The sequence below is a fragment of the Spermophilus citellus genome (genome assembly GCF_964194105.1).
Source record: "Spermophilus citellus genome assembly, chromosome: 1".
NCBI classification, from domain to species: Eukaryota; Metazoa; Chordata; class Mammalia; order Rodentia; family Sciuridae; genus Spermophilus; species Spermophilus citellus.
Window position 1 is genome coordinate 86,712,695 of NC_138182.1, and position 13,758 is coordinate 86,726,452.

General features: G+C 35.2%; 1 protein-coding gene across 1 annotated transcript in view; it reads left to right on the forward strand.

Annotated features, from left to right (window-relative positions):
* LOC308649628 (phospholipid-transporting ATPase IB-like) overlaps positions 1-13,758 on the forward strand; it is a 115,007-nt gene that overhangs the window by 8,705 nt on the left and 92,544 nt on the right. Inside the window, exons 4-8 of the mRNA XM_081295331.1 lie at positions 3,938-3,979; positions 5,166-5,226; positions 6,231-6,336; positions 6,923-7,005; positions 8,232-8,281. Coding sequence (XP_081151457.1) covers positions 3,938-3,979; positions 5,166-5,226; positions 6,231-6,336; positions 6,923-7,005; positions 8,232-8,281 — 342 coding nt within the window. The remainder of the gene's footprint in view (positions 1-3,937; positions 3,980-5,165; positions 5,227-6,230; positions 6,337-6,922; positions 7,006-8,231; positions 8,282-13,758) is intronic.

The following is a 13,758-nucleotide window of genomic DNA, read 5'->3' on the forward strand; positions in this document are numbered from 1 at the left end:
GGTGTTCCAAGAGTCCAGTCAATATGTTTTCAGTATTTTGATCCATCACTTTCCACACATATGGGGAGCTTACTATTACCTGTAATTGCAAATACAAAAGAGCAAATCATCTACTACTAAGTCTTTAAACTTGTTAAAGAGTTTTCTATAACTCCACTACATCTAAAGTGGGAGGATGGGGGATAGTATGCTAATAGGTTGAAAGAATTTTATTAAATAAATGGAATTGTTATTATACTACATAGGGCATGAAAATGAAAGAGAAAAAAAGTGACTGGATAAAAGGAAAAAGAAAGGAGAAACAGAGAAAAATAATAGGAAGGGGGAAGGAAGAAAGGCAGAAAATGTGAGTAGATGAAGAAAGAGAGGCTGTCAGTGTAGAAAACAGATGTAAAATGTATTATATAAATTTAATTAATACTTTTTTACCCAGAAAAAATAATGACAAGCAACCTCCCATTAAAAAGTAAACACCCCAAATCACTGATGTTAAACTAACAAAAAAGGAAAACTAGAATATAGAGAACAAAGCAGTGTACAAAATAAGTAAATTCAAAAATATGAAGAATCAAAAAACTAAAACAAAACAAAAACAGAAAAACTAAAGAACTAAACCAACAGAAGAAAAACCTGACCCAAAAGCAGAACCCATCCCAACACACCCTCAAAAAATAAAAATAACATACATTCATATACATGAACAAAAAAACACAAAATTTGAAAATAAGTCAGGTATGGAAAGTACAAGGATAGAGGCAAAAAATGGAGAAGTGATGAGAGAGAAAAGAAAGGGTGACAGTATAAGATAAATGTTGAAGTGAGTAAGAAGAGAAACAAAATGAATAGGTTCAATTAGTACAAAATTTTACATAAATTAAAAAAAAAAGCCATGGGTAAAGACACCCCTCTGGAACCCTAGCTGTCCAGAGGGCCAAGGCAGTTTGATTACAAGGCAAAGGACCATTCCAGCTACCTAGGAAAACTCTCCTTGAATGGAATATTTCTCAACACTAAAAGCAAAGGGATTTGGGGATGCAGCTCAGAGGCCTTGTGCCAAAATTAAGCAAAATACAATCAATTATCATGTAACAACAGCAGAAGAAATTTAAAAAAAAAGAAAAAGAAGAAGTGGGGAAAGAGGGTAGGTAAGAGAGGTAATAGAAAGGAGAGAAAAAGAAAAAATGAGTAGAGTATAATTAAAAATAAAAAACAATCAGGCACTGTTGCTCACACCTGTAATCCCAGTGACCCCAGAAGCTAAGGCAGGAGGATGGTGAGTTCAAGGCCAGCCTCAGCAACTTAGTGAGGCCCTAAGCAACTTAGTAAGATCCTGGCTCAAAAATTAAAAAGGGCTGGGGATGTAGCACAGTGGTTAAGTGCCCCTGGGTTCAAACCCTGGTACAAAAAATAAACAAACCAACAAAAAAATCCTGGTAGTATGGATCTGTCCAATTAACACATTATTACATTATCAATAAAAATGCATAAGATTATGGATTAAGTAATACAATTTCCAATAGAGTCAGGGAATCCATTAAATTAATACATAAAATGATACCAGTCTAATAAAGACTAACAGCAAGGAATCAAAATTTATTCCTTGCTGATGTTCCTGAGATAAAGATAGTTCTTAGTGAGACCTCCTGATTTGGACTGTCTGCTATCGGGAGGTGTTGTAGATATAGAAGGTTATAGTGGAACCTCAGAGTGACTCACCTGTATGTTTATTATTAGATCTTAGATTATTAGATCTTTCTACATCAGACTTTTGATTCAAAGGCTTCCCTGCACTCAAGTTCTTGCATTTTTCTATGCTGGTGTCCATTTGTCTGCCTTTGGTATGAGCTCATGTGGTTACAGAGCTTTAATGGATCATCTAAAAGCCGGTAGGATTGTTGGATGGCAACTTTTGAGTGTCTTCAACCTTGTTGCCTGCTCTTTCCCAGGATGGAAGAGCAGTTTGTGTTCTGAGTAAACACCTTGTCCCAGGGACTAACTGAAAAATAACTATTCCTTCTCTTTTTGGTGCTAGTGGTTCTGCTGGTCTGAAAGATTCACCTGCCCAGTTTAAATGGGAGCCCCCTGCCATCAACTGGAGAAAAGATGGGACCTTGGGTGACCCAGAGAGTCTGTGAATCCCAGCAGGTGTACTCACTTGCTGATAAGACCTTGTTAACCCCATGATAATTTTTTACAATTGGAGCTTGCTTTTCTTTATTGCTACAGGGCATTAGAATGGGTCTGAGAGTCTCCAAGGGTCAGTCCTAGGAGATGGACTGCGGTGTATTGCCTGGGCTGGACTATTAAACTCCATAGCTGTAGTAGATATCCCATGGTAGGCAGTTCTAAAAATCCCACACTATGAATTGGTTTGCAGGTGCATGCCTGCAGCCCTGGCTTGACAGCAGCTCTTGCTGTCTGCCTGAGAGGCCTGAGTAGCAAATGTGTTTCTGATAGATTTCCCCCTCAAAAACTCTGAACCTTCCAAACTGCCAGACTGTGGCTTCTGTGTTTAGGATTTGTCTGGCACCAGGCCATCCAATGATTCAGCCTTTTAGTCAGAACTCCCAGTAGGGCTCTTCCACAGACCTGTTCCTGGACTGATTTTTGGGCTGGGAACCTACCTTTCCAGTGAGAAAGAAGAAAAAAAAGAAAGAAAAAAAAAAGATGGAGACTCATGGAGTCTATGTTGGATCTTGTGGATGTTGAAAACAGCGTAGAAAAAGTTACAACACAAAAGAGTGTGGTGATCCCTGCTCTTCTGTGTACAATTTTGCCCTTTTAAGATGGATCCTGGTCCCAGCTCTCACTTTCTCCAGTTCTCATTTTTCTCCAGCAGCTCTGATCCTGAGTCACCCCAGTTTGTTGCACTGCATTTAAATCTCCTTTATGTTCAAACAGCATATCTATATGATGGTGATGTAAAAAATTCTTGTGATCTGTATGGTCCCCTCCCTCCCTTTGCCATTTTGCCTTCAGCACTCTGAAAAGGGGTTTCCCCTCCCCCACTAAGCAGCCAGGCATGCCCTGAATTGTTGTAGAATACTCCACTTAAAAAAAACAAAAAAACTGTAATTTTTCTAAAACAAACAGTAAAACCACAAAAAACCCCAAACAGAAACAAATAACAAAAACAAACAAAAACTCACAATATTCCTCCACTCCTGCTGACCATTTTCTCTTTTTTGGGATCCAATTCATCTTCCAGCAGCTCAACAACTATTTTTTTTATTTTTTAATTTATTTGTTCTAATTTGTTATACATGACAGCAGAATGCATTTGGATTCATAGTACACAAGTGGAGCACAATTTTTCATATCTCTGGTTGTATACAAAGTAGAGTCACACCATTCGTGTCTTCATACATGTTACCTAGGGTAATGATGTCCATCTCATTCCACCATCTTTCCTACGCCATATCCTCTCCCTTCCTTTCCCTCCCCTTTGCCCTTCAAAGTTCCTCCTTTCCTCCCATGCTCCCTCCCTACCCCCATTAATGGATCAGCATACACTTATCAGAGAAAACATTTGGCCTTTGGTTTTTTGGGATTGGCTTACTTCACTTAGCATGATTTTCTCCAGCTCCATCCATTTATCTGCAAATGCCATGATTTTATTCTCTTTTAATGCTGAGTAATATTCCATTGTGTATATCCAAGCAGGGGGCATGAATTATGCAGGAGGCTGTTACCCACTATTTTCTTCCTATCATTTTTTTCTTAAAATGAGTTAGCTTTTATTTATTCTAAGACTTATCTGAATTTCTAATAGTATAGTTGTATCTGAATGATATTGAAACTTAATAGAGCCTGAATGAAAGCTTGTGGTTGTTTAAAAATATGCTTTATATTTGCTTTCATACATGATTGGAATTTTTGAAGAGTTTTATATCGATAATCTTGTAACATGTGTATTTCTTCCTTCATTTTCTCTTAGAAATCATTCAGACAATACTGACGATGGTAATGAAAACCTCAGGTATGAACATTTTTCTTTCCTACTTTGCCTTTGTTCCTTTTCCCTGAAGTCAACTTTTATGAATACTAGAGTATTGATTTGTATCACCTTCCTCTTGTCCAGACCTCAAATGGCAGCTTCCAGAAAGCTCCCTGGGTAGATCTCTCCCATATCATATTCAAAAAACTTAGAATTTATCCTTTAATTTACTGCTTTTGAAGTTACTTTGTTTCAAATTATTTTTAACTAACAGATTGAGTATCCCTTTCCTGAAATGCTTGGGACCAGGAATGTTTGGGATTTTGGATGTTTTTCAATATTTGAGTATATGTAATGAGATATCTATATACAACTTAATACACATAGCCTGAAGGTTATTTTGTACAGATTTTTAGATTTAAATTGACACATAATAATTATACATGTTTATGGGGTATAGTGTGATATTTTCAAACCTGTGTACAATGTGCATTGATCAAATCAAAGTAATTTATATAACCATCATTTCATTTATTTTGTGGGTGTGTGCTGAGAATGTTCAAAATATTCTTTTAGCTATTTTGAAATATACAATAAATGATTGTTAGCTATTGTCACCCTACTATGGAAATAAAACACTAGAAATTAATCCTCTTAAATATATATATTTTTTCCAGTACTGGGGATTTAACCCAGGGGCACTTAAACACTGAGCTACATCACAAGCCCTTTTTATTTTTTATTTTGAGACAGGTTCTTGCATAATTGCTTCGGGCCTCACTAAATTGTTGAAGCTGGCCTCAAAGTTGCAATCCTCCTGCCTCAGCCACCTAAATTGCTGGCATTACAGGTGTGTGCCACCATGACAGGCTTAATAGTAATTTTTATGCAATATTTTTGATAATTTTGTTCATGAAGAAAGGTTTCATGGTTTGGAATTTTCCATTTGTTTTATCACATTGGTTGTCAAAAAATTTTGGATTTTATAGCATTTCAGATTCTAGATTTTTTAATTAGGGATGCTCAACTTGCATACAGTTTTCAGTACAAGTGTAGGTATTTCTAATGCCATTTTGCACTTGATGTCTGGGAAGATGTATCATTTAACTGAATTTTAGATATTTACTACAGCTCTATAGACTCTGTGTGGATCCTTCTCCTTTTGAGTATTGGCTGGTGCCATTAGAGACTCCTGGTCAAAAGTAATCTTCTGTATTCTTCCTCATAGTCCAGCATCTTTCTGTGAATTTAATGACCCTAAATTATTGGAGAACCTTGAGGATGGTCATGTAAGTCTGCTATTTTCCCTTCAAAATGGACATGATAATACTGTATAACTTTAAAACTTACATGTAATTTCCTAAAAGAAATATAATTTTCTGAACCCAGTAGAAGAAAGTCTTGGAAAAAAATGATCTACCAACCAAGAATTTCTGGTGCAAAGGGATTTTTTGCACCAATATAATGAGCTAAACACTGACTTTATTGTGTGTGCATTTAAACATCATACAACACCTTTTACTATGTAGTTATCTATTTTTCAACTATCTTCATTGTATTGCATGCCATCAATATCTTCATTATTCCAACATACTGATATACTAGATTTGAAATCTTGATCTTCTATTAAAAAAAAGTGATCTTTTAAAGTATACATCCATACCTGTTTTTTCTTTGCTTAAATACCCTCTGAGTACTGGCACTGCACTAAGGATAAAATCCAAACTCATAACCATGGTCTTCTCTCCAACCTCATTCTTTGGCACCGTCTTTTGCTCAAGGTGCTAAAGGTCACACTTGTCTGGAGGCACCACAATCACACAAAGCTGCTTTCTGCTTCAGGTCCTCTGAACTTGCTGTGTCCTATGTCAGGTACAGGCCACCACAAGTGACAACTATACAAACAGTGAATAAACCTTTTTTGTTTGGATATTAATTTAACTGTCTCCTGAGATTCCCTGGCCACCTATCTGAAATAGACTCCTCTTTTTCTGTCACAAGCCCTGTTTTTTTCCCTCCAGCTTCGAGAAATTCTCTCTCCTCCAGGAGGACAGAAGCTCTAAGAGGGCAGGGCCATTCTGCTGTCTCCCTAGCCTCCTCCACTGTTCCTGACTTGGTAGCCACCCACAAACACGTTTTGAATCCATGATGTTTCTTGGCTGGGGCCTGGCTTGTGTGTTCCTGAGGTTTAAACCTCAGGCACCATACCTCAGTTGGTACAAAATTGCAGATTCTGTATAATTTCCACATTGCTGGCATTTAGGAGACTCATTATCTCTGCATCTTTTTCTAGCCCTCATCAGAATACATTAAGGAATTCCTTACCCTCTTATGTGTGTGCCATACAGTTATTCCTGAGAGATGTGGAAATGATATACTTTACCAGGCTTCCTCCCCAGGTAGGTGTCATGTGCAAAGAAAGTGTGCACCTCATTGTGCCTAGTGGGTAATGAGGCTTCAGGAGAAGTTGCTGCTGCTGCTGATATCCATTATTCCTACCTCTTTCTTTCCCTGAAATTCTCACTAGTGGGGATACACAGAGCAGAGCAGCTCAGAGCCATTCTACAACCCTGGGGCTCCTGGTCTCTCATTTCAAAGATTGTTGTAAAGAGGCCAAGATGGGCTCTTGGGCCTGGAGAGCTGAGAAGTGTTTTGGTCATAATCAGGAATAAAACAGAGGTGAATTTAAGGCCCTGCAATATTTTATGAGGGTACTATTAATGTCATTGAGAACAAGTAAAATCATTATGTGTAGTAGTGCTGTTAGCTGGGTAAATTCATCTTAATCCAGAAAAAGGTCCTATTTAACCAGATTTCTTCTTCATGAGCACTAGTACCTAGAAGGACAGATAAATACACTTGGATCAAAAAAGTCAACTTTAAAATATGTCAAAGGATTTTAGTATTGCAGAATGCAAATCTGTATTAAATTAAATTGGCATGAATATTGCTTGATGCCTATTAATATGGACTATTTATTGACAGATGAAGCTGCTTTAGTGAAAGGAGCAAAAAATCTTGGCTTTGTTTTCACCACAAGAACACCTTATTCTGTCACCATAGAAGTTGTGAGTAGGACACTGAATACTTTTGAATGTTTTACAGACTCCTGATTTTCAATAGAAGTACAGGTGTACCAGGGTTCAGAGTAGGAACCCTGAAGGTTCTGGGATTCCCTCTTTATCTCACCCCTTTCCAAACATTGTCCTCAGGGACCTTCTTTCACTTCTCTAAGTGTGTCTTGTTTTATTATTGTGTGTTTACGCAGGGTTTGTGAAGATTAGATGAGTTAATACATAGAGAGTGATTGGGATTAGTGTCTGGCACATAGAAAGTACACAATTTAAGTGAGTTATTCCAAAGAGTTAAAATCATCATAACTTTGAGACATGTACTATGATTTTCTATGTGAAATTCACATTGTTTAAATATTTTTGTGAATTCTGTTAGTATATTGATTTTTTCATTTTATTTTTTTTTGTGTATATATATACATTTATATACTATATATATATATATATATATATATATATATATATATATCCTTTTTCTGTTTGATAATTATTCACCAAGAGTCTTTGATATTGTGGGAGAAAATTGAAATAATGCAAACATAGTAGCCGACATGCTGATATTTCCCCTAGTGATAATGGGATGGTTAGGGGTGTTTGCAACTTTGGTAAAAAATTAATTAATCATTATATCTAGAGTACCTGGCACACGGACAACTTTGAAATTCTGCCACACATCACTGCCTTATTGATGATGCTGGGAATTGGTAGATTCAAAGATAAATTGATCTTAGCTATTAGAACTCAAGAGACTGTAACTGAAAAACTTAGAAAAGAAAGCATCATTGCTATAGACCTTTATATATATCCTGTCACCTCTTACTGTTGTCCATCTCTTCAAATTAATTAATAATGTTTTCATTTGCTCTTTGCAATTTATTGAAAAGATTTATTTTTCCATTATTGTCTGATGATTGTCTCTTATACTACGTGTGTATGTGTGTCCCTGCCCTCTAGAAAGTATTTATAAAATGTTTATACTAGTGCTAATTTTAGATTGAAAAATGAGGTGCTTTTGTCCTAATTTGGTGTCCTTAGAAACGTTCATGGTAATACTTCCCATGTTGCAAACAATGCTCTTCATCTCATTAGAATTGCAAGAAAATTTATATTTTGAAAAAGATGTGTATTTGGAGAGTAAAACATTTGTGACTGGGGCTATGGATTATTTTATAAGATGAATGTGTTTTTCCTCTAAGAATTTTTTTTTTATCTTCCTGTAGATGACAGAAACACACACTTTTGAAATCCTTAACATCCTGGAGTTCTCTAGGTAAGCTCTCTTCTCATACAGTTCATGTATTTTCAAAGTCAGTTTCCACAACTTTTCCAATTGAGATTTGGTAATGTGAATCAAAATTTCAAAACAGAATCATGAAAGTCTTGTTAGCCTTTATGTGGAAATCTTAGCTCAGTTCTTGGTTTTTGCAAAGAACTCATTAGGCCAAATTCCCCCTTATTAAATTGTACACAGAGTCAAATACCTTCCTTTGATAGCACTGCCAAGGTCAGAATTGCGATTTTGGATCTGTTATAATTTTACCATCTCACTGACTAGACAATAGCTCCCAAGGGCAATCATCACCTTCTGTAGGGTCTGCTGTCCAGGAAATACTCAGTGAATAATTAGTGGAAGGATGGATGTTGGAAATTATTTTCAAAAACCCAACATGTTTCTTTAAAAGTAGACAGTAAATTAATTCATTTTTTTTTCTTTTTAAAGGGCAGTGATGTGCATTCAAGTCCTTCCTGCTTCTTACACTTCAGTGGGTTGTTGTTCTAGCACCAACAGCTAATTCCCCAGAGTACATTGTGAGGATGGTGATGCTAATACTAATTTTATTGAACTTTTCTGCAAGACCTATGAAATCATATCTCTTGAACTCTTTGAGCATTCTAATGTAGAAACTGAAAATTTAAGAAAGGAAATAATGAAGTTACTCATTAACTCTTCTCAAAGTTGGATGATTCTGTTTATATCATATTTTTAAAGACTTGTTTCCTAATGACATTTTTAAAAAACCAAAAGAAATTTAACAAGTTTTTAAGACTTAGCAAAGTTGTCATCAACTTCCCCTCACACACACCTTGAGAGCTTTTTCCAAAATCTTTTTTTATTTTTATTTTTATTTTCCATAACTTTGATTAATTATAGTATATTAACTCCATGGCTTAAATATTTGTACTTCTTTTAACATTTTTTTGAAATGTGAGATTTTTGAAATTTGCTTTATATATCCTTTTTTAATTAGTATTAGAGCTTTATAGTTATAAATAGTAGTCAGGTTCATCCCAACAAACACATACATACACGGAAATTGATTTTACTTCATGATCCCCCTCTTTTTCCTTCCCATTTTCCCTCCCCTCTCCCATTGTCTTTCCTCTACTCTACTAGACTTCCTTTCATTGGCCTATTAATTTATGGTTGGTTATTTATGCTCTTTTATCCTTCTCTCATCCTTTCACTTCTTTTACTCTAGCTTCTGCATATGAGAGAAAATATTAAACTTTTGAGTTTCTGAGTTTGGCTAATTTCTCCTAGCATGACATTCTCCATTTCCATCCATATACTGGCTAATGCCATAATTTCATTCTTTTTAATGGTTGAGTAGAACTCTATTATACACAATTTCTTAATCCATTCATCTGTTAGTGGGCATCCATAATTTAGCTATTATGAATTTTTCTGCTATAAACATTGATGTGGCTGTGTCAGTGTAGTACACTGATTTTAGATGTTTTGAGAAAATACCCAGGAGTGGGGTAGTAAGGTCGTATATTCGATGCATTCCTATTTTTTTGAGGAATCTCCATATTGCTTTCCAGAGTGGTTGGGCTAGTTCACAGTCCCATCAAAAATGTCTGAGTGTTCCTTTTTTCCCACAACCTCACCAGCATTTGTTGTTGTTTGTGTTCTTGATCATTGCCATTCTGACTACTGTTAAGTTTTTTGAATTCTTTATATATTCTAGATATTATTTCTCTGATAGAAGAGTAGCTAGCAAAGATTTTCTCCCATTTATTGCTAGTTGTTGGTTTCTTTAGGTTTTCTCTGTCTTTTTGATTCAGTTTTCATAGATTGTATTTGTCCAGAAATGTATCTGTTTATTCTAGGTTTTCCAGCTTATTGGAGTATAAGTTTTCAAAATATTTCCTAATGATCCACTGGATTCTGTAATTGGTAATCCCTCCCTTTTCATCTCTAATTTTATTAATTTGTGTTTTCTTTCTTCTTCTTTTGGTTAGTATGGTTATGGGCTTATCAATACTGTTTATCTTTTCAAAGAACCAACTCTTGTTTCATTGGTCTTCTGTATTTTTTTTTATTCTCAATTTGATTGATCTCTGCTCTGATATTAACTATTTCCTTCTTCCTACTGGTTTTGGAATTGGTTTATTATCCTTTTTCATGGACTTTGAGATGCATCATTAGGTTGTTCATTTGGGATCTTTCTGATTTTCTTATGTAGGAACATACACATATAAACTGTCCTCTTAGAACTGCCTTTATAGTGTCCCAGAGGTTCTAATATGTTGTGTCACTATCATCATTTGAATCTAAGAATTTTTAAATTTCTCCCTTAATTTCTTTTATCACCTATTCATCATTCAAAAGTGTATTGTTCAATCTCCACAAATTTACATAGTTTCTGTACAGTTTGTCATGTTGATTTCTAATTTCAATCCATTATGATCTGATAAGATGCAAAGAATTATATTTTGTATTTACTAAGAGCTGCTTTGTGGCCTATATATGGTTTGTTGTGGAGAAGGTTACATGAGTCACTGATAAGAGTATATTCATCTGTTTGATGAAATATTCTATAGCTGTCTGCTAAGTGCATTTGATTTATAATATTTTTCAGGTCTAAAGAGTCTTTACTAAATATATGTCTGTATGATCTAATAGTGATAGAGATGTGTTGAAATCATTCAGTATTATTATGCTGGGGCATGAGACTTCAATTTGAGTAGTGTCTATTTTATGTAATTGCAACCATATTTGGGGCATAAATATTTACTATTGCTATTTCTTCTTGTATTTTTCTCTTTACCAGTATTTTTCTTTACCAGTATGAAGTGACCTCCTTTGTCTCTTTTGATTAATTTTGGTTTGTAGTCTACTTTGTAAGATAAGAGAGTAGCTACTCCTCCCTATTTTAGAGCTCCATTTGCATGATACATCAATTTCCATCCTTTTACTTTCATCATGTGGCTGTCTTTGCCTATAAGGTGAATTTCTTACAAATAGCATATTGTTGAGGATTGCTTTTTAAACTCATTCTGTTAGCCTATGTCTTTTAGTTGGAGAGTTGAGACCATTTACATTCAAAGATGTTTATTAATTCCTGAGATGTTTATTAATTCCTGCCATTTTGATTTATTTATAATGTTTAATTTTGTCCTGTTTCTCATTTACTTAGCTACTCTTAAAATGAGATTTTTTTCATTTATGAACTCTGAGGGGTTTTTTGTAAATTTCTTCTGTGTAGAGTATTTCAATAAGTAAGTTCTATAGAGCTGGTTCAGTTGTCATGAACTCTTTTAGTTTGCGCTCATCCTGGAAACTGGTGAAGGAAGAAGAAACCTGCCCTGGGCTTCATGTATTATTCCATCCTCACAACTCTTTCAAATAGATCTTCCTGTCCCCATTTTGCTGCCCTACTCTGTCAACTTGTGGTATCCCTGGATACCGACAGGGCCACTACAAGTTCACAGGGTAGAGACTCTGCTGTTGATCTAAACTCAACCATTAAGGCTAGCCATTTTGTTGTCCAACTCTGAGATTCTGCCTTCAAAATGGATTACTTTTAGAGACTTTCAGCTGAACATATATTTGATTTATTTTGTCTTTAATTTCCAAGTTTATGTTTGGTTCTTTTTCAATATTTCTATCTTTTTATGGAATTTCTCATTCATATCCTATACTGACTTCCTTAATTCATTCAGTTGTTTTTCTTTGGTCTCTTGGAATCCATCGATTATTTTTATAATGATTCTTTTTAATTCTTCATCTGATATTTAATCCACTTCAATATCTTTGGAGTCAATTGCTGGTGAATTATAAACCTGAGGAGGTGTTGTTTATCTTGAATTTTTCATATTTCTATGTTGAGTCTGGGAGGTACTGGGTGGGCCTTTTCTGGACACAGTCTTCGCTTGCTAGAGTGATCTAGACTGAGATTCCTTTGTAGGTGTGGTATCAACAGCTTTTATGTTAATTCTCTGTTTTTGCTGTAATAGTAAATGACCACAGGTGGGACCTGGGGGCCCACCTCTATCTGTTTCTATTTGAGGCTTGGTTGTTAGTTTTGGTTTTTGTCTCTTCTATTATTTGTATTAAAGTATAGCTGAAGATTGAGTGTTATTGATTTGTGTATAAAGCAAGATGCACTGTCTTTTGGTTGAGTTTAGTTCAACAGCAGATTCTCTACCATGTGAACTTGTAGTGGCCCTGTCAGAACCTAGGGATACTACAAGTTGACAGTGAGGGTAGGGCAGCAAAATGGGGACAGGAAGATCTACCAAAGAGTTGTGAGGATGGAATCATACATGAAGCCCAGGGCAGGTTTGTTCTTCCTTCATCAGTTTATTTATTTTTTTAATTTTGTATTTGTTCATTTTAGTTATACATGACAGTAGAATATCATACATACAGAGAGTATAACTTCCCTTTATTGTGGTTTTACATGATACACTAATTGTGTATTCATATTTGAACATAGGAATGTCATGTCTGATTCATTCTACTGTTTTTCCCATTTTCATTCTCCCTCCCTTCCTGTTACTCCCCCCCCCTCCAATTCAGTGAACCTCCATTCCTCCCTTCCCCCGCCTATTGTGAGTCAACATCTGCATATCAGGCAGAACATTAGGCCTTTAGTTTGGGGTATTGACTTATTTCACTTAGCATGATAAACTCCAGTTACATTTATCAGCAAACGCCATAATTTTATTTCTCTTTCAGGCTGAATAATATTCCATTGTGTGTATGTACCACATTTTCTTTATCCATTCATTCTGTTGAAGGGCATCTAGGTTGGTTCCACAGCTTAGCTTTTGTGAATTGAACTGCTGTAAACATTGATGTGTCCGCATCACTATAATATGCGGACTTTAAGTCTTCTGGGTATATATGGAGGAGTGGGATAACTGGGTCAAATGGTGGTACCATTCCAAGTTTTCTGAAGAATCTCCATACTGCTTTCCATAGTGGTTGAACCAATTTGCAGTTCCATTAGCAGTGTATGAGTGTACCTTTTCCCCACATCCTCATCAACATTTATTATTACTTATATTCTTGATAATTGCCATTCTGACTGGAGTGAGATGAAATTTCAGTGTAGTTTTAATTTCTACTCTAACTGCAGAGATGTTGAACTTTTTTATATATACATTTGTTGACCAATTGTATTTCTTCTTCTGTGAAATGGTCTATTTAGTTCCTTTGCCCATTTTTGATTGGGTTATTTGTTTTTTTGGTGTTAAGTTTTTTGAGTTTTTTAATATATCCTGGAGATTAATGGTCTGAGGTGCAGATGGCAAAGATTTTTCTCCCATTCTGTAGGCTCTCTCTTCATGTTATTGATTATTTCCTTTTCTGCCTTCAAAGTTTTTTAATGATTATTTTATTTTATGTACTTGTATAATATAATATTAGAAATTAAAATATATATAGCATGTATATATAATATAATATATCACATATAAAATATATTTTAATATATGTACATATTTTGTATCATT